Here is a 21,108-nt window from a genome sequence, read left to right as displayed (position 1 = left end):
TTATGCGGAAAGACTGAGGGATGTGGGTCTCTTCAGTCTGGAGAAAAGACGGCTGAGGGGGGACCTTGTCAGCACTTATAAATACTCAAAGGGTGGGTGTCAGGAGGATGGGGCCAGGCTCTTGTCAGTGGTGCCCGGGGACAGGACAAGAGGTAATGGGCACAAACAAGCATAGGAAGTTCCACCTAAACATGAGGAGGAACTTCTTTACTTTGAGGGTGGCAGAGCCCTGGCACAGACTGCCCAGGGAGGTGGTGGAGTCTCCAACTCTGGAGACATTCCAACCCCGCCTGGACGCATTCCTGTGCAACTTGCTGTAGGTGACCCTGCTCTGGCAGGGGGTTGGACTTGATGATCTCCAGAGGGCCCTTCCAACCCTATCATTCTGTGATTCTATGATTAGACACCCGACCCCTGGGGAGGAGAAACTGCTGAGTGACCATCGGCCTGTCCCTGTCCCGCTTCCCTCTGCAGAAACATCAAGGCATTTGTACGTGTTTCCCCATCAGTCCGTGCTGCCTTTATCCCCGCCAAGGCTGTGGTCTCTGGGCACTGCACTGTGCGGGGCTGGCAATGAGCAGAACACCCCATCTTTAGGACATTCCTTTCTTTTCCTGGGGGGTCCTGCTGGACTGCGCTGCCCTCCACCAGGGCTCAGCTCTCCCATGGCATCTCTTTGTTATCTAGGAGCCCCATGGAGAAGACACATCTCCTCGCTCTGCACTAAGGTACAGCCCCTTTGCCACTCGGGACCCACAATATTTCACTTTCAGTACAGCAGAAATGCAAAAAATTTCTGCCTTAAAAACACTTTGCTCGAGTGCTGGGGCAAGTCGAACAAAAATAACAAAACAAAATCTCCAGAGCTCTGCTCTGGAGTCAGGTGAATTGGGAGTGACAATGCTCTTTTCTATCACAAGCAGATTTAACCTGAAAATCACATTTAATCTAAAATCACCCCGTGTTCCTATTTAACAGTTGCTGCAGGGCAGACGTGGCTTTTCCAGGGACCTCAGCAGAGCCCCTGCTCTCCTGCCAACCTCAGCCAGTACCAACCACAGCTGAAGGAAAAGGGAGCCACAGCAAGGCATTACTGAAAAGACAGAGGCATTGTCGGGGATTTCTACAACAAACGAAGTAGGTTTTCCTCGGAGAAGTCTACTCTAACTTGTCACTCTCTTCCTCATTGGACACGACCCTGTGCCAAGAGGTGCCAGATGTCTAACAGCAGCTCTGAGGCTGATTTCCTCCTCCTGGCATTCGCAGACACGCGGGAGCTGCAGCTCTTGCACTTCTGCCTCTTCCTGGGCATCTACCTGGCTGCCCTCCTGGGCAATGGCCTCATCATCACTGCCGTAGCCTGTGACCACCGCCTCCACACCCCCATGTACTTCTTCCTCCTCAACCTCGCCCTCCTCGACCTGGGCTGCATCTCCACCACTCTGCCCAAAGCCATGGCCAACTCCCTCTGGGACACCAGGGCCATCTCCTTCTCGGGATGTGCTGCCCAAGTCTTCTTTCTCTTCTTCTTGCTTGGAGCAGAATATTTCCTTCTCACTGTCATGGCCTATGACCGCTACGTTGCCATCTGCAAAGCCCTGCACCACAGCACCTTCATGAGCAGCAGAGCTTGTTTCAAAATGGCAGCAGCTGCCTGGGGCAGTAGTTTTCTCAATTCTGTCCTGCACACTGCCAATACCTTTTCGCTACCGCTCTGCCGTGGCAATGCTCTGGACAAGTTCTTCTGTGAAGCCCCCCAGATCCTCAGGCTCTCCTGCTCAGACTCCTACCTCAGGGAGGTTGGGTTCCTTGTATTTAGTCTTTGTTTAGTCTTTGGCTGCTTTGTTTCCATTGTGCTGTCCTATGTGCAGATCTTCAGGGCTGTGCTGAGGATGCCCTCACAGCACGGACGGCACAAAGCCTTTTCCACGTGCCTCCCTCACCTGGCCGTGGTTTCTCTCTTTGCCAGCACTGCCATGTTTGCCTACCTGATGCCCCCCTCCCTCTCCTCCCCTTCCCTGGACCTGGTGGTGGCAGTTCTGTACTCAGTGGTGCCTCCAACAGTGAACCCCCTCATCTACAGCATGAGGAACAAGGAGCTCAAGGATGCCCTGAGGAAACTGATTCACTTGGTCATATTTCAGCAGGACTAAGCCACCCATCGCTCTTTACAAGTAATCGCCAATTCTTCTTGGGCAGCTTCTTTGCTTTGGGCATTTTCCAGTGATTGTTGTATCTGTACACGAATAATTGAATTTATCCCGCTTCTCCAGCGGCACCACCCCAGTCCGACTGACCCAAAGGCCTCCACTGAATGTGTCAATCACTATGTAGCCTCTAAGAAAAGGAGATGTCCTCAGTGCATGGTCCAAAGACTGAGATCTTCTTTCTTTAGCTGGAGTCAGGAATACCCACAAGGAATTGCACTCCAAAAGGGCCTGATGCTGTGCTTGGGTTCTCCATGGGCTCATGGGGACAAGCTCACAGGGGGATGTGTCAGCTCTCAGTTGTGGGTGTGCAGTGCCCCTGGAGATGGTGAATGGTCAGGATGCTTCTGCTTGCGACTGTCCCACATGTGAGAGGGCTGCTGGCAGTTGCCCATTGTCCTGTCTCCCACCAGGAGAGAAGAGGGGATATTTACAGACACCCTATGCCTGGGGGTGGGCAGCAAATGCAACTTCAAAAAGCCAAGTGGAGCCACTTGGTAAAGAATACACAGGCTAATGTTGGCTCTGCAATCCCAAGAGAGGCAGGGGGGGCACAGCAGGCGCAGGGAAGGGAGCCTGGAATGTAATTCATACCACCTTCAATGAAGAGCCATGACCTGGATCTAGGGACACATCCGAACACACTGTGACCTTTTAAAATGCCCTGTTTCAACATGCTCTGAGCACCTGCCACAACCTGCGGAGAGAGTTCCTGCGTGCAAGGATCCCCTCTGTTTAGTTTAGGTCTGCATCCAGCTTGACCAGCACAGCCAATCCATAGTCACCACATGGTCTCAGGGCACCACAGCCACCTTGCTCTGCAGAGCAGCAGCACCAGCTCAGGGCCCTGCAGGGAGCTCAGGAAAGGGGGCCAGGAACAGCCGGCCAGGCCAGCACAGATGCATTCCCCTGGGAAAAGGCTCTCTGGGGAACAGGGACATCCCAAGAGAAGAGCAGGACAGGCTGCGTGTGTGGAGCAGGAATGAACGAGAAAGAAAACAATCTTTCTGGCTGCACCAGCTCAGGGCAGGCTGTTCTGTCACTGGGGAGCAGGAGCTGCCTGAGGAGCCCCAGGAGCAGGATTCTTCTGCTGTCCTGGAGAGCAGATGGGGATTAGGATATCCCGGACCGGAGAAGAGGGGCAAGGAGCATCACTGTCCTACATATCCTCAGGCAATGTCCAGCCTCCAACCCTGGGGCCAGTGGGGAGGCTGATACCCCTTCTCTGCACCCAGGAAGTTTCTGTGCTCCTCGGAGGGGCTGGGAGTGTGATATGAATGCCCAGAGCTCTGCAGCACCATGTAGTGGGCACTGCTGTAGGGCCAGCTCAGACTGGGCTGTTCTTCTCATCTGCACCAGGGAGAAGGCAAAGGAGGTGTGGAGATCTGGGACACACAGATGACACCACCAGATCTCTCCTTCCCTAAGCAACTCAGCCAGCCAATGAATCATTCCGATGAGAGCGCTGGAAAGGCAGGAAAGGCAGACGGAGAAGAAGGGACAGAGACACAGGAGAAGAGAGATAAACTATGTGAATAAAAATAGAGCAGTTCCTCAGAATCCAAGTCAATAGTAGGAAATGTTTTTTGCTGAACAATTGTACCTGTCTCTCTCACACACAGACAGAACTTCCTGCAGACAATGGAAAGGAACTGTGGCTGGATGGTCTAAAAACTCCTTTGAGAAGTTCCCATAACACAGGTGTGATGAGATTTGGCTATTCGGAGCATTTCGCTGAAGCTGGGCCCCTGCTTCCCTCCATCAGGCGAGAGCTCTTGAGTGTGCGACTTGCTCCTTGCAAGCAGTCAGGAGTGACCTGGCCAGTCCTGGGCAGGGAGTGTTTTGGGATGCAATGGGCTCCATGTGGGACAGATGGGTGTCTTTTGTAACGGGCTGGGTCTGATTATAAGGGAAATGTTTAGAAAATGTCAACAAAATGAAACAAAAAAGAAATTAAGAACAAGTTCTAAAGGAGAGAAAAGAACTTACCCTTCTGGAATTACAGTCCTCTGTTCTCATCCTCCTTCTTTGGTTTAGTTATGTTTTAACGTTGCAGACTTAGAGGGGTGATTTGGTGTGCTGTCTCCATTTGGAAGGGAAAGTGATTTTCAGATTTTCAGATGGGATGCATTTAACGGGACACAAATGTCCTCAGCTGTAGGGCCCCAGGTGCCTCTTGCCAGTGCAGATGCCCTGAGACCCTCTGCCCAGCCTCCCTGTGCAGCTGCTGGGGGCTCTGGTGTCCCTCAGCTCTCATGTGCTGGCTGCCAGTCCCAGGCAAATGCATCAGGTAACTGGGCCGTCGAGCAACTGAGGTCTGCCTGAGAAGCTGAGGAATTGTTTTCCACATTTAAAAAAATAAGAGCACATTTTCACCAGCCGAGATGATTGAATACGTTTCAAAAAATGAAGATGTTTTCCCATGATGCCAAAAAGGGCATTTTCAGGAAGTGTATTAACCTCAGGACAAGAAATTAGCATTCTCTGGAGCACTGTGTTATATTTTTTATCAGGCTGCATCACTTTGTACTTTCGTTTGAGCATAATTAAGAAAAACACTTCCGTGCCGGTGTGCAGCCAGTTCTCTAAGAAAAGCAGGTGGGAAGTGGTGCCCAGGAGCTGTAACGTTCAACTACAGATTTCCGTGGGAAAAGGTTAGATTTTAACATTGTGATGTTAAAATCATGGCCAGGTGGCCACGGAGAGAAATGGCGGGGTTGGGGCGGTGAGGAGGAACTGTCTATATGGTGTTTGCCATCAAGGAGACAGCTTTTCCTACATGTCCAGAGCTCCTTAGGAGGCACCCTGGATGAATATCAGCTGAAGAATGTTGGCAACACTTATTCTGTCAGCTGGCAAAAAAGAACGCAAAAACAAACCAAAAATCTCAAAAAGTCCTTTCCCTTTGGATATTCATTGAAATCTCCCTCTTTAAAGTCCTGAAACCTCTCCAACCAGCTGTACAAGACTTGAAGACTTGAAGAATCTTATGGGGAAAGGCATGGCTCATCAGAGCTTTTTGCATTTTAACGACCATGTGATGTATTTGGTGCTGACTCCCATGAACCTCAGTTACTGTGAGGAGAGTGAACAAACCACTTGAGAAGTTAAAGTCAGATGGCTCTGATGCTGAGTCAACCTCTGATGTGTTCTGTCAAGGAAAGGTCCATTTTAATAACATCAGAAGCACCCACACAAACCATACACCGGCTCCTTCCTAAAAGCTACACAGGCAGTGGGGAAATCACAGACCATGTTCCTGCTCCTGCCCTACCAGGTACGCGGGCAGCAGTGACTTCACCAGCTCCTACACAACCCATGGGCCTCTTCCTGGCCTATCAGCTCAGCGGTCACAGGTGACCTTGCAAACACCTACACAAGATGGGTGCTTAGTCCCGGCCTACCAGCTTCTCAGGCACCTGGGACCTCAAAACACCCAACACAAGACATGTTTCTCCTGGGCTCCTCAGGCACCAGTGACATCGCAGAGACATCCACAAGCCAGGTGACAGCTCCTGGCCTCTCGTCTGCGCAGGCACCAGTGACCTCACAGGCACCTACACGAGCTGTGCACCTGGGCCTGCCTTATCAGCTACTCAGCCAAGAGTGACGTCACAAGGACAAGCCTGAGCCACGTGTCTCCTATCAGCTACACCAGCACCAGTGACCTCACCAGCCCCTACAGGAGCCCTGGCCTTGCTCCTGCTCTATAAGCTACTCAGGCACCAGAGACCTGACCCCCACATCTCCCCCTGCTTGCTGTCTGCTCACCTCTGAGATACGACTCCTCACAAGCTCCTGCACAGACCAGAAGCCTCCTCTTGGCCTGTTGGCTACTCAGGCAGCAGCTCCTCACAAGCACATACCAACCTATTTGCTGCGTGCTCGTCTTTTGGGGGGACCCAAGCCAGTACTGACCCCCCTCTCCGTCACTTGCTCACCCCTCCTAGAAGGGGGCCGTAGCCCCTGGGCATGTTCCAGCGTGTCCGTGCCCCACCACCTTTCGGGCACCCCTCCGCCCTCTTGAATTCCCCCCAGCCCACCCTGTCAGGACTTGTTCTGCAGCCTGGTAAAGTGGGGGGCCCCCACCCGGCCTTTGCCTTCTGCTTCCGTTCACATTTAAACTCTAATTCTTCACTACACTAAATCATACTGAAGAAGGATTTATTCAATTCAAAATGATGGACAAACCACAATGGTGGCCCCCGTGCATGTAGGGGAAGGGCCTTCCGGATCCGATGCACGTCCGGGTCTACCCAGTCGGGGTGGCCGGTGCTGGCAGCCAATCAGAAGAGAGCAGAGGCCCGGTAGAGGAGAGGGGGCGGGACTTCCACCGGAAGCTGGTGGGCGGGGCAGCTGTCAGGCCGAGTGGCCATCAAGAAGAAGGTGCAGGGCCCCAAACCTGAGGCAAAGGCTCAGGGAGGCAGCGATGGGAACCAAAGGTGGTCAGTCACGCTGAGGGATGGAGGCGTGTGAGAGGGGGAGTGTTTATTCCAGCAAGGTCATCTGCGCGGGGACCTTGTTAATGGGGAAACGGGGAGAAAAAAGGGGAAAGCAGAAGCAGAGTGCACTGAGCCACAAACTTGAGAAAAGAACCATGGAGTCGATGGCAAGAAAGAACTTTTGCCAGTCCCAGGAATTGGTGGGCCATCAAGAAAGTCCAGGTGGCACCTCCAGGAAGATCAAGTGGCCGTTTGAAATGAGAACGTTGTGAGTCAGAGGGAGCCTGGTCTGGGAGGGATGCGGGAATGAATAGAGCTGTGCAAAGCCCTGAGGGACATGCAGCGGAAGGGGGAGCAGGGAGGAACCAAGAGGGGGGAGGCAGAACACGGTATAAAAGAGGCCAGTTGCATGTCAGACTGGATTGACCGGGAAAGGGATGGAGTTTTTAGGAAGAGAGAAGGGCCAGGGGCTGCTGGTGTGTTCGGAACCCACAGGGAAACGGCTGTGAAATGCTTCATAGGATTTAGGGTGTGTTCCTCTAAAGAAGTTGTCATGGTCAGTGGCCCAGCTGAAGTGCCTCTGTACCAACGCACGCAGCCTGGGGAACAAAGAGGAGGAGCTGAGCACCCTTGTGCAGCTGGAATCCTCACGGCTGGGGTTTGCTACAGGCCACCCGAGCAAGAGGAGCCTTTTGACGAAGCGTTCTTACTTCACCTCCAGGAAGCACCACACTCAGAGGCTGAGATCTACTGGGGGACTCCAGTCACCCTGGCAGCTGCTGGAAGAGCATCCCATGAAGCTGTAAGCAGTGCAGGAGACTCATGGAGTGTGTTGACGAAGGGATTGAGGGCAGCCCTGCAGAGAAGGGCATGAGGATGCTGGGCCTGGAGTAACTGAACATGAACTGGCAATGTGCGCTGGCAGCCCCAAAACATTTTGTGATTCTATGATTCGATGTCTCTATGACCTACACCCAAGGGAGCACATGCCAGTGGTGGTTACCAAAGGAATTTTACTCAAAACCTGAAGGGATCTCAATAAGCTGAGTTTCCCACAACAGGACACTCCTAGGAGTAGCTGCTGGCACTTGTGCTCCCTCAAATTCATCTCATCACACACATGAAATGTGTATTCCTAAGTCTGTGATGCAAGAACAAACTTCTGATGCAGTCATTTTGTGTCCCTCCATGGAGGGACAGACCAGCTCTCTGAGCTGAGGTGAGTGGCTGCTGCTGCAGCTGTGAGGGGCTGGTTGGTGATGATTACCCTGGGGCAGGTTCCCCGGGGTGTCCAGGGACCGTGGCACAGAGCAGGTCCTGCTCTGCTGGTCCTTCCTGTCTCTCCAGAAGGCCTGGCTGTGTGAGAACACTGCTGTGTGCACCCAGCCTTCGCACTCACACAGCTGAGCTCTGCACTGGTGTTTTCCTCTCCCGAGCACTTCCCAGCTCAGCCCAGGTAAAGCCAAAGCTGCGTGTGTAAGCAAAGCAAAATAAAGCATTCATTCACGACTTGATTTTCTGCTGCTGCCTTTATTTTGTTTCAAGTATGGAGGGAGTCTGGCTTCTCATGTACATCAGGTCATTGGGCAAGAAACAACACCTGAATGCTTAAGAAGTGAGATTAGGAAAAATATTATTGGAAGACTCAAAAAAGAGCACGAGAGAAAAAAGAGAAACAGAGAAAGAGAGGAATGAAAGCAAGGAATGAGAGCAAGGAAGGAAAGCAAGGCAGGAATAAGGAACAAAACAAGGAAGGAAGCAAGAAATGAAGGAAGGAACCAACGAACGAATGAACAAAGGAATGAAGGAACAAAGGAACGAAGGAATGAAAGGAAAGAAGGAAGAAATGGAAGGAAGGAAGGAAGGCAGGAAGGCAGGCAGCAAGGAAGGAAGGCAGCAAGGAAGGAAGGAAGGAATGAATAATGAGAGAAAGAAAGAAAGGAAGGAAGGAAGAAAGAAAGAAAGAAAGAAAGGAAGGAAGGAAGGAAGGAAAGAAGGTTATGAACAAAAGGTCGTCCTGCTGTTTTCAGTGAATATGCTGGGAGTCATAGGAGAAAGACAGTTACCTCATCGTTGCTGAAATACAGTATATTGCAATAGTTTCCTAAGGGCATCCCTGAGCTCCTGGTTCCTCATGCTGTAGATGAGGGGGTTCACTGCTGGAGGAACCACCGAGTACAAAACTGACACCACTAGGTCTAGAACTGGAGAAGAGACAGAGCGGGGCTTCAGATAGGCAAACATGCCAAAACTGATAAAGAGAGAGACCACGGACAGGTGAGGGAGGCATGTCGAAAATGCTTTATGCTGTCCCTGCCCAGAGGGGATACTCAGCACAGCCCTGAAGATCTGCACATAGGACACCACGATGAAAACAAAACATGCAAAAGAAAAAAAGGCACCAAACACCATAAGCCAAACTTCCCCGAGGTAGTCTGATTGTGAGCAGGAGAGCTTGAGAATCTGGGGGATTTCACAGAAGAACTGGTCCACAGCATTGCCTTTGCAGAGAGGTATTGAAAATGTATTGGCCGTGTGCAGCAGAGCATGGAGAAAGCCACTGCCCCAGGCAGCTGCTGCCATGTGGACACAAGCTCTGCTGCCCAGGAGGGACCCATAGTGCAGGGGTTTGCAGATGGCAACATACCGGTCGTAGGCCATGATGGTGAGAAGACAATATTCTGATGTTATCAAAAGTAGAAACAGAAAGACCTGGGCAGAACATCCCGAGAAGGAGATGGCCCTGGTGTCCCAGAGGGAATTGGCGATGGCTTTGGGCAGGGTGGTGGAGATGCAGCCCAGGTCGAGGAGGGCGAGGTTGAGGAGGAAGAAGTACATGGGGGTGTGGAGGTGGTGGTCACAGGCTACGACAGTGATGATGAGGCCATTGCCCAGGAGGGCAGCCAGGTAGATGCCCAGGAAGAGGCAGAAGTGCAAGAGCTGCAGCTCCCGCGTGTCTGCGAATGCCAGGAGGAGGAAGTGGGTGATGGAGCTGCTGTTGGACATCGGATCCCTTTGTTCCCGAGGTACTGCCAAAGGAGGAAAGCACACTCACAAGTCAGGACAGCTCTGAGCAAATCTCTTCCCATTGCCTGCCCTTCCAAACCCAAGCCCCGAAAACACACTTTGCCTGTGTCCTTTTTTCCAGGAGCTTTCTGCATTGCCCTTGTTGGAGCTCTCATTGTTGCTGGCCAAGTGTGCCGTGAGGAGCAGAGCTCTGCTTGTGGGCTCCCAAGGAGTCATCCCTGCTCCACAGCAGCGGGGATTGGGGAAAGGGGTTACAGCTTCTGCCATTCACTAGTTACCTCATCTGTAATCCACTTGTAATGCAGAGGAGCTGCTCAGCATATTCCTGCAGGAAAACCTCAAGGAAACTCCTGGTTGTCCTCAAACTGCAGTGACATGAGCAGAGCCAGCTCACTCCTCAGCCTTGTTGGGTGGGAAAGACCACACAGCTTTTGACTCACTCCCCCCTGACTCCCTGCAGAGGGATAGGTAGAAGAGGGAGAAAAAGGAATAAAAATCTCATGGGTTGAGATACAGACAGTTTGATAGACCAGTAACGGGAAAGAAACTAACAATCATTGCAAAAGAATATAGGAAACCAGGAGTGATGCAGTACAATTGCTTACCCCCCGATGCCCATCCCGAGCAGCGAACACAGATTCCTGCCGCCCGGCCAACCCCCATTTCTGTACTGAGCAGGACCAGTCCAAGGCATTTTAATGCCCTCTCTGGTGGTTTTGGTGCTGAGTCCCTGAAGCTCAGACACAGGGGAGGCTGATGAAACCTCTCCAGAAGTCAACGTCAGCTGCAAACTCCAAAGTTTCTTGGAGCGTTAATGGGTCCCACTGAGGGCCATTACTGCCAAAGGCTCCTGGGGACTCGTTCGAGGGAAAACTGGAGGCGGTGAGGGCAGGTAGGCAAAGGCAATGGAGAGGTGTCTCTGACGCTGGCTAATGCTGAATATGTGAGAGGAAGGCAAAGGGCCAAGCCCTGGCCTCCAGCCCCTGGGAAGGGAGATCCTGCCCCACAAGCACAGCTCAGGGCTCTTCCTGGGGCATTGTGATGGGAGGACGTGCAATGCCAAGGGCAGAAAGACAGAATGACGGCTCCCGGGTGGGGAAGAGGAGGCGCTAAGGCCCTAGTGCTGTGAGGATAAGGTGTCTTCTGGTAGCCTTGGTGGCACAGACGACAGCCACAGCCAAGAGGAGAAAGACATAAGCAGTGTTGGGGGCTTTCAGCCTTGCCAACTCCCTCGATCGTCTCCACCCCTGGCTGTGCTATGGTGTCCCACATCTTCTCCTCTTCCCCTGCAGGCTGCAGACATCCCCCCTGCTTCCCCATCTTGCTCTCCCCTCAGCATCTCACTGCCTTTACTCATCTCTCTCCATCGTCCTTGGCTGTTCCTGAAACACAACGCCTTGGGCTGATCCCGACTCCCTCTGGGTGATCTGTTGCAGCACAGCACTGCCCTTGCAGTGGCATTTCTTTCTCCTGGTGTCCAGTCTCCACCTCCCAAGCTGCCCTTTCTTGCATTTTTTCTTTCTCCTGCTGTTTCCCACCAAAGAAAAGATCCATCATCTCACAAACAACCCTTCAACCAGGTTCAGGCTATTCCAATAGTGCCCAGAGCCTCCCTGCCACTGGGCCAGAGAAGCCCAGGTCCCTCAGCCTCTCCACCAAGCACACGTGCACTGGGCCCTAAAGCCCATCTTGGCAGACCTCCTCTGGACACTCTCCAGGTCCTCTCCACTTCTCCAAAATGGGGAGCCGCACACTGGGACGCAGCTGTGTGCGTTGGGCCACAGCAGTGCTGAGTCAAAGGGGAAGGTGACTCAAGTTGCCTGGGGGGCACACGCTCCTCCTCCTGCAGCCCCGTAGGCAGCCGGCCTTGTTCATAGTGAGTGTGCACCACTGGCTCATGAGGCGTCCCTCAGGGTGCCCAGCCCCGTCTCCGCAGGGTCACTGCTCAGCACATCAGGTCCCAGCCTGTCCTGCTGCATTGGGGTTATTCTTCCCCGGGATGCAGGACTGGCCATTTCTCCTTGAAAGGCTTCAAGACATTTCTGTTGGCCAAATCCCAGCGTTTCTCCAGCTGCCCCTGGACTCAAGCTCCATTTGGTCAGCTGTTAATGTTTGTGTGCAGATGGTCACCCTGATGCTTGTTCCCCAGGGCTCGGTATTGGGGCCAGTTCACTTTAAGATCTTTATCAATGATCTGAATGAGGGGATTGAGTGCACCCTCAGTAAGTTTGCAGACGACACCAAGTTGGGTGGCAGTGTCAACCTGCTTGAAAGTAGAAAGGCATTGTAGAGGGATCTGGAGAGTCTGGATCAATGGGACAAGGCCAATGGTATGAGGTTCAACAAGGCCAAGTGCCGGGTCCTGCACTTGGGTCACACCAACCCCATGCAGCGTTACAAGCCTGGGGAGGAGTGGCTGGAGAGCTGCCCTGCAGGAAAGGACCTGGGGGTGTTGGTCAACTGCCGGCTGAATATGAGCCAGGAGTGTGCCCAGGTGGCCAAGAAGGCCAACAGCATCCTGGCCTGTATCAGGAACAGTGTGGTGAGCAGGAGTAGGGAAGTGATCGTCCCCCTGTACTCGGCACTGGTGAGGCCCCACCTGGAGTACTGTGTCCAGCTTTGGGCCCCTCACGACAAAAAAGACATTGAGGTGCTGGAGCAGGTCCAGAGAAGGGCAAGGGAGCTGGTGAGGGATCTGGACAATCATTTTATGTGGAGCAGCTGAGGGACATGGAATTGTTTAGCCGGAGAAAAAGAGGCTGAGGGGAGACTTCTGACTGTCTACGACTCCCAGAAAGGAGGTTGTAGAGAGGTAGGGATCGGTCTCTTCTCCCAAGTAAGAGGGAATTGGACAAGAGGATACAGCCTCAAGTTGCATGAGGGGACGTTTATACAGGATATTAGGAAAACATTTTACACTGAGGGGGTTATTAAGCATTGGAACAGGCTGCCCAGGGATGTGGTTGAGGCACCATCCCTGGAGGTATTTAAAAGACGGACAGACATAGTGCTTAGAGCTATGGTTTAGTGATGGCTTTTGTCAGAGTTAGGTTGATGGTTGGAGTAGGTGATCTGAAAGGTCCCTTCCAACCAAGCCAATTCTATGATTCTATTCACCTTTCATGCCCTTTTCCACTCTTTTTCCACTCTCAAGTTCTTCTCTTGGATCATCCTCATCCCCTCCCATACAAAGAACCAACTCTTTTTCACCATTTCCTTGTTGGCCCTTCCCTTGGTGTTTCTGAGATGGTGACAGTGGCACTTTCCACCTTCATCATGACATCCATTAGGCCATTAGGACGTCCAAAAGCCGCAAGAAGGTCTCCTTGGAGCTTTTCTGTTTCCAGGCTCAATAACTTCAACTCTCTCAGCTTTTCTTCCTAGGAGAGGTCTTCCAGCCCTCCAATGGTTGTTGGTGATCCTTCTCTTGACCTGCTCTATAAGGTCCATATCTTTCTTGTGCTGGGGCCTCTAGAACTGCACACAGTGTTCCAGATGAAGTTCAATGAGACTGGAGTAGAGAGGGGGAATCCCCTCCCCCCACCTGCTGGCCACGCTTCTGTAGATGCAGCCCAGGCTATGATTGGCTTTCTGGGCTGCAAGTGCACATTGCCGGCTCTTGTCCAATGTTTCACACACCAGCATCCCCAAGTCCTTCTCTACAGGGTTGCTCTCAATCCATTCATCAGTCCGTCTGTATTGATACTGGGGATTGCTCCGACCCAGGTGCAGGACCTTGCACGTGGCCTTGTTGCACTTCCAGAGGGTCACATGTGTCCCATTTACCAGTGACTAAAACAGCTGAGCGTTCCTTTCCCAAGGTTTAGGGTCTTGACTATAGTTTTCAGCTGGCATATATCCCTTCAGATCATGAATTCCACCAGGGGCTGAACGCTGCAGCCCAGGCTGCCACCAGTCTTGGCCTCTCCAATAAGTATCTCTGAGTTGGTGACAGGATGAGGGAGCTGGGTTTGGGTTTAGGCGTGAGGCATGTGGTGAGGGTTTCAGCTTTGGCGTTAGTGTTCAGGGAAGGGCTACAGATGAGAGCTGCAGGTGAGGGATTAGGGTTAGTGTCCAGGCAAAGGCTTAGGGGGAGCTGCGTCGTGCCGAGTCTGAGGGGCAAGAGTGTGGAAGGCACTCAGCGTGTATGGGCCCTGGTGGTGAGCAGAGGGAAAGCTCATGTGGTGATGACCAAAAGCATCCCCATTGCAATGAGCTGGGGATTAGCACTGGGCCCCTTGGCTTGGCAGGGCACATCCAGGGGGCTACAGCACACAGGATGTCTCTGCCTCCTTTCTTTGTCACCCTGAAATCACTGCCTCTGGTTTTCTGCTCCAATCAGCCCCCAGGGAGGCACGCTTCCATTTCCTGAAGCAGCTTTGTCACCCACAGCCCTCAGCAGACCCTGCTGAACCTCCAAGGCTCTTTATTCCCACCAGGGCCCTCCACACTGCGTGACTTTCCCCTGGGAGCTTGTTAACATGAAGGAACTGTAATGAGTTTATTCTTGCATCTCAATTCACCATATGGTTGCAGGGGGACCTTGAGGAGAGACTGTCTCCAAGGAAGAGTTTTGCCCGAGTTTGCTGGAGAAGAAAAGTTTTGTTTAACAAGCACATAATGTAACATGGGCAGGGACATGACTAGAGACATGGATTGGTGACAAGGCTCTGGGATGGAAATTTGGCCAAGAATAAGGCACAGTTTACTTAATCTGCCACACTCTCTCTTTAGCCAACTCACTAACTGTGCGTATATTTAGAATTTCCTATCAAGCTCTCCAACGTATTTCTTTTATGTTGATGGTTTGAGGAAGGTGGAGCTTATTGGAGGCTTGGACTTGGCATATAGTGGAGGAATGCATTGGGTTTCTTTAATTAATTGGTATCACTTTGTCCTTCTGGCTGTTCAAATTTAATAAGAATCCCTTGTCTATTTACAGCCAAGTCTGCGGGGGAATCGGGCAGGAATTGGTGCAAAGGAGCTGTGAACATTCAGCTGCAGACTCAGCGCACAAGTCTGATGTAGGAAAAGAATGCAAGTCCCAGGCAGCCCCAAGAGAAACGGTGGGGAGGAGGAGGCGGGGGGGCAAGTTGTCTGTACAGTGGGGGACCTCGAGGAGATGGCAGTTGCTACCTCTCCGGTCCTCCTTAGGAGACCCTCTGGTTCAGTATTAGTTGGAGAAAGCTGCAAGCATTTCCTCTGGAAAAATAAAAAGACCAATAAAAAGCCCATTCCAAATGAAAAATTACCTTTTTAGTAAGTGCTTCTTGAAACCTTCCACTTTAAGTAGACTCCTGAGACCTCTCCACTGAGCTGTACCAGGCTAGAAGCCCTGAAGAAAATCATGGCAGAGCTGTGGCTCCTTAGGGCTTTCTGCACTTTAACGAGCCCCATGGGGCATTTGCTGCTGAGCCCAGGAATGCCAGATACTGAGAGGAGCTTGAACAACCTGTGCAGGAATTCAAGTCCGAAGCAAACGCCAAAGTGTCTTGGAGCATTAATTGTCCCCACTGAGGGCCATGACAGACCAAGCCTCCTCATGGATTTGTTCGAGCAGGCAACTGGAGGCTGTGATTACAGGGAGGCAAAGGCACTGTGCAGGTGGAGCTGATGCTGAGTAAAGCCTTGATGTATTTTATCCCACCAAGCGGCCAGCCCTGGGAAGGGGGATCCTGTCCCTCACACTGGCTCAGGGCTCCTCCCGGGGCAGTGAGGTGTGGGGTAGGCAATGCTGAGTGAAGGAGAACGGCACCACACCTCCCGGCCTCCCTGGGGGGTGCAAGGAAGCAGTGAGGCCCCGGTTCCGTGAGATTAAGTTGTCTCCTTTCAGGCCTTGGTAGCAAAGACAACAGCCACAGCCAAGGGGACAAAGACCTGCAGGCTGTGGACACCCAGCCTGTTTCCTCCCCTTGCTCCCACTGGGGCATCTCCTGGCCTTTCCTGACAGCTCTTCTTCCTCCCTGCCTGTTCCTTGGAACACTCAGCGTTGTGCTGATCCAGGCTCCCTCTGGGTGACCTCAGGAGTCACAGCACTGTCCTTCATGGGACACTTCTTTCTCCTCATGTCCAGTCTCATTGTGAATGTTGATTTGGGATCCTGCCCAACTTTGAGGGGGCAGTAATTTCAGATTTAGTAACACGGGGTTAAGTCATACGATTCTAACAATACTTCATCATTTGCCAGTTCTCAAAGTGATTTATCAAAATTTGCTATAACCACCACAGTGACATATTTAAAGATTCAAAAAAGGAAAGGTTCACCGGACACGTTCGACAGTTTCCTGAATCGAATCAGACACTCGCAACCACAAGACTTACAATAGTTTCCTAAATCGAGTTGCACACACAGAAAGTCGCTGAGGTGACCATCTCTGTGCAGGTAAGTTCACACTGGGGAAGGGAATCATAGCAAAAAGGGCCAGCGAGGGGCTCCTTTGGGGGCTTTTTGAAGCAGGGAAAAGCAGCCAGCCTGTGCTGGAAACCGGCCGCTCATGGGTGGTCTGCTGAGGAGGTGTGGGCAGAGCCAGCACCACGGGCGGCAGATCTAAAGGAGGCGTACTCGCTGGGACCACTTCCCCCCTCATAAAAGAAGGCTTTTGGGAGCACAGTGACCTTGTCACTGCGCACTGAGTAAGCACGCAGCGCATGGGCATCACCCAGGGCGTCACCGGGGAGCACCACAACAAGGCGGTCATCACCCTCTCGGATGGAGTTTAGCTCTGGTCTCCACCCGGCAGAAGGTCGTGCTCTCAACCTTAGCCAGGGTGGATGTGGGAACCCAGAGAGAGCTCCCACAGGAACATACAGCCATCCAGGTCACAGGCTGCAGGGGGTGCCAGAGCCTTTCACTGGTAATGCGGGGCAGCTGTAACAGCTGCTGTGTGCCTTGTGAACAGGTGAACCATCTGCTCATCCTGGTGGCAGAGCTGTGAGAGGAAGTCAAAAGGTTAAGGAGCATTAGGGAGGCTGAACAAGACACAGACTGGTGGAGACAGGCTCTGCCCTCCTTGAAACAGAAGCAGGAGCACCTATCAGAAAGTCACCGGGATCCAGGGACCCCTGTATCCTGCCCTGTCAGGCAGAAGGCAGAAGCCTAAATGCAAAGAGTGAATGGAGGGAAATTCATGGTCGGGGCAGCAGGCGAACTCCCTCCTTGCCCACCTTGTCCCCCACCCCGGTACCTCTGAAGAACTGATATGAGGCTCTGGTTGAGGAAGTCCAGTCAAATGAGGATGTGGATGATGGGCAGTCCACACCAGAGATGTCTCCACAGTCAGAATGGTGTACTGCCCGTATCACAACCACAACCCCAAGGAAGAAAAGAAGGGTTATGGTCGTTGGTGACTCCTTCCTGAGGAGACCAGAGGGTCCAATATGCCGGGTAGACCCTCCTCATAGAGAAGTCTGCTGTCTTCCTGGAGCCCGGGTGAAGGACATCACCAGGAAACTTCCTCGCTTGATACAGTCCTCAGCCTATTACCCATTACTGATCTTCCTTGTAGGTGGAGAGGAAGCTGTGACTCATAGACCAAGAGCAATCAAGGGGGACTTCAGGGCCTTGGGAAGGTTGGTGAGGGAATCTGGGACACGGGTTATTTTTTCCTCACTCCTTCCAGTTGCAGGCAGTGACGTTGGAAGAAACAGACGGATCCAGTCTATTAATACATGGCTCCGTGGCTGGTGTCACCACCACAATTTCAATTTTGTCGACAATGGGATGGGATGGCCTACATGGCACCGGGCTTGCTGGCATCACCTGGGAGACACCTTTCTCAAAGGGGGAAGAGGGTCTTTGCTCAAGAGATTGTGGGGCTGATCGACAGGGCTTTAAACTAGATGTGAAGGGGGAGGGGGATGTTAATATCAGGCTTGTCTGTGACCAGCTGTGGGATAACACGTCAGGGTTAGGGGGACAGGGCGCTAGTGAGGGCCTCTGACCTGTTGCCTGGTGTGTTTCCACCCCTGGGGCAGTCGATTCCAGGTGTATTGGACGCCCCTCCAAGTGAAAGCAAACTGTGGCCTGCACTCTGCTGCCAAAGGGATTGAGAAGAATGCATTCGCTATATCAATCGTGGCATACCACTTGGCTGCCTTGGACTCCAGTTCGTACTGGAGTTCTAGCATGTCCGGCACGGCAGCACTCAGCCGTGGCATGACTTCATTCAGACCACGATAGTCTACAGTTAGCCTCCACTCTCCATTAGATTTTCGCACGGGCCATATGGGACTGTTAAAGGGTGAGCGAGTCTTGCTGATCACTCCTTGAACCTCTAGTTGACGAATCAGCTCATGGATGGGAATCAGAGAGTCTCGGTTAGTGCGATACTGCCGCCGATGCACCGTTGTGGTAGCAATCGGCACCTGTTGTTCTTCGACCCTCAACAACCCCACAACAGAAGAATCCTCCGAGAGACCAGGCAAGGCAGACAACTGTTTAACTTCCTCCGTCTCCAAAGCAGCTATGCCAAAGGCCCAGAGGTACCCTTTTGGGTCCTTAAAATACCCTCTCCTGAGGTAATCTATACCAAGGATGCATGGAGCCTCTGGGCCAGTCACAATGGGATGTTTTTGCCACTCATTCCCAGTTAGGCTCACTTCTGCCTCCAGTACAGTCAACTCTTGGGATCCCCCTGTCACCCCAGAAATACAAATGGGTTCTGCCCCTCTATAGTTTGATGGTATTAAAGTACACTGCGCACCCATGTCCACTAGAGCCTTATACTCCTGTGGGTCTGATGTGCCAGGCCATCGAATCCACACCGTCCAATAAACCCGGTTGTCCCTTTCCTCCACCTGGCCGGAGGCAGGGCCCCCCTAATACTCGTCATAGTATCCATTACTCACTTCTTGCATAAATGACTTGGAAGTTCCTTCAAGAGGATCAGAAGCAAGATCAGGCCTTCTGCTTTGTCTGGGGAACGGCCCACTGGAAACTGGGGCGGCACTTTTCCTGGAGGGATCCCCTTTTGTGGTTGTCCTTCCTTGCAACTCCTGTACCCGTGTCCGCAGGATCGAAGTAGGTTGTCCATCCCACTTCCTCATGTCCTCTCCGTGGTCCCGCAGGTAGAACCACAGGGTGCCTCGTGGTGTGTACCCTCTGTACTCTCTCTCTTGAGTGGGGAAATGCCTGCTTCTAATAGCTGAGACACTGGCCCGTGCAGGTGGGGAGTAGGACATATTCTCTTCGAGTTGCTGGACCTTCCGCGACAGTTTCTCCACAGCTGAGACAAGGGGGGAAGAGAGACTTTCTTCATATCGCCGGAGCCGGCCAGCTACCTCATCCACCGTTGGTCCCTCTTCACCTTTCCATTCCATTACTGCCAGGGAGTTGGCATATGACGATGGTGCGCTCCGTACAAACTTCCGCCACATGGGCCTTGTGCATCGCACCTCATCAGGGTCTGTGGGTAAGTCGGCATTGTCCAAGTCATAATAAATCATCTCCCGCACGGCTAATTCTCTCAGGTACTGGATACCTCTTTCCATGGTAGTCCACTTGCTTGGCTGACATACAACATCCTCACTGAAGGGGTACCTCTCCCTCACGCCTAACAGGAGTCGTTTCCAGAGGCTGAGGGCTTGGGTCTTTTTCCCAATCGCCTTGTCAATGCCGCCTTCCCTAGACAGGGATCCCAGCTGCCTGGCCTCCCTACCCTCTAATTCCAGGCTACTGGCCCCATTATCCCAGCACCGGAGCAGCCAGGTGACAATGTGCTCGCCTGAAAGTCGGCTGAAATCTTTTCGCATATCCCACAGCTCACTCAAGGATAGGGATCGAGTAATTATCTCTGGTTCTGCCTCTTCCTCCTGCTCTCGTGATGGCCCTGGTTCATCATCATCTCTTACTAAGCGAACTGATTTCTTTGTGTACTTCTTCTTCTGTATGGGGGCAACTGATACCGGCACGGGTTGGTTCTCTGGTTCAGTGGCAGTGGCTACCACGGGGGTTGCAGTAGCCGCAGTGTCTGCCGCAGGGGTTGCAGTAGCCGCAGTGTCTGCCGCAGGGGCTGCAGCAGCCGCAGGGGCCACCGGTCTGGTTTCCATCTCCTCCCCTTGAGGGTGCTGCATAATTCTGAGCAGTGCCTGGTAGATACTGGCCAGGGCCCAGCACAGCGCGGTGAGTTGTGCCTCTCTAGAACAGCCACAGCATTTTCCCTTCAAATATTCTACCACTTTATCAGGGTCCTGTAATTGTTCAGGGGTGAAGTCCCAGACCATTGGAGGTGAGTAGTTCTCTAGGTACCTGCCCATGCTCTCCCACATGCCATGCCACCCCTGACTATCCAGCCTCGGAGCAGATCTCCGGGTGGTAGTCTTAAATAGTCGCTTAACCCTAAACAAGACCTGGAACGTATTCAGGAGACATAGCACTAGGAACACACTAGTTTGAGTATCCCAAGGATATTCAAGATTCTCAAAAGCTGTCATACCTGACCCGAAGGAGAAAAGGGAGGCAAAAGGGCTGGGGAAACTATTAACAAATTCTGAGAGACGGTGTCCTATGTACGGACAGGACAACAAAACCACATAAACACCCCAAAATAGCCGTCTGAACAGTGATGTTATCATATCATAAACAGATATCGCACAGGACAGCAGAATGATAATCCTCATCCCTCTTCCAGACATGGTAAGCAGCATCGCAGGGAGTACATAAGCCATATAGGAATTTATGTAACACAGCCATGAGAACAAACCAAGCAACATGATGACCAGTGACTACTTACCTAATAAAATAAATGCATACAAGAAAAAAAAAAAAAACCAAAACCGTTTTTTTCCACGTTCTAGTTGGATTCTGTCGTTATCTCAACCCTTCAAGCCCCACGTTGGGCGCCAAAAAGGACTGTCGTGGTTTAGCCTCAGATGGCAACAAAGAACCACGTGCCGCTCGCACGTGCCTTCCTAATACAGGAAGGATCGTAAGAAAAGGCAAGACTCTTGGGTTGGGACAAAGGCAGTTTAACAGAACAGCAAAGGGAACAGGCAAACAACAACAACACCAACACGGATAGGGGAATATACAAACGCGATTACGGAACCGCCGCTCCCCGCCGCTCGCCGACCGGCCGGACCCGGGACGCCCCAGCCCGCTTTTAAGCAGCAACTTCCTGCCCCCTCCCCCGGCAGCTCAGGGTGGGCGTGGCTCACATGGCATGGAATACCAGGAAAAGTTAACCCTATCCCCACCGGAACCAGGACACCTGGGGGCATGCTGGGAACACTGCATCATAGTCAAAGTCTTACAGAGACGAGCCAGGGGCTTCTGAGGTTGTTGGAGTCAACAGGGAAACACCCATGAAACACCTCAAGGTGATCTCCTCTAAGAAGGTAACACAGGCAACAGCCCAGCTGAAGTGCCTCTACACAAACGCACGCAACATGGGTAACAAACAGGAGGAGCTGGAAACTACCATGCTGCTGGAAAG

At 52.3% G+C, this 21,108-nt stretch overlaps 2 protein-coding genes across 2 annotated transcripts; one reads left to right on the top strand and one right to left on the bottom strand.

The window, feature by feature from the left end:
* Positions 1–1,217: 1,217 nt before the first annotated feature.
* Positions 1,218–2,153, top strand: LOC141736665 (olfactory receptor 14J1-like). The gene has a single exon (XM_074571218.1). The coding sequence runs from the start codon at positions 1,218–1,220 to the stop codon at positions 2,151–2,153; it is 936 nt and encodes a 311-aa protein (XP_074427319.1).
* Positions 2,154–8,652: 6,499 nt separating this feature from the next.
* LOC141736658 (olfactory receptor 14A16-like) lies at positions 8,653–9,655 on the bottom strand. Its single transcript, XM_074571210.1, has one exon. The coding sequence runs from the start codon at positions 9,653–9,655 to the stop codon at positions 8,717–8,719; it is 939 nt and encodes a 312-aa protein (XP_074427311.1). The 3' UTR covers positions 8,653–8,716.
* Between the last annotated feature and the right edge of the window lie 11,453 nt (positions 9,656–21,108).

The sequence above is a fragment of the Larus michahellis genome, assembly GCF_964199755.1.
Source record: "Larus michahellis chromosome W unlocalized genomic scaffold, bLarMic1.1 SUPER_W_unloc_1, whole genome shotgun sequence".
Lineage (NCBI taxonomy): Eukaryota > Metazoa > Chordata > Aves > Charadriiformes > Laridae > Larus > Larus michahellis.
Note: the sequence above shows the minus strand (reverse complement) of the source record. Positions and strands in the feature narration are given on the sequence as shown.

Excerpts from the sequence above, each read along its gene's own strand:
- LOC141736665 (XM_074571218.1), top strand. The coding sequence starts at position 1,218 with ATGTCTAACAGCAGCTCTGAGGCTGATTTCCTCCTCCTGGCATTCGCA.
- LOC141736658 (XM_074571210.1), bottom strand. The coding sequence starts at position 9,655 with ATGTCCAACAGCAGCTCCATCACCCACTTCCTCCTCCTGGCATTCGCA.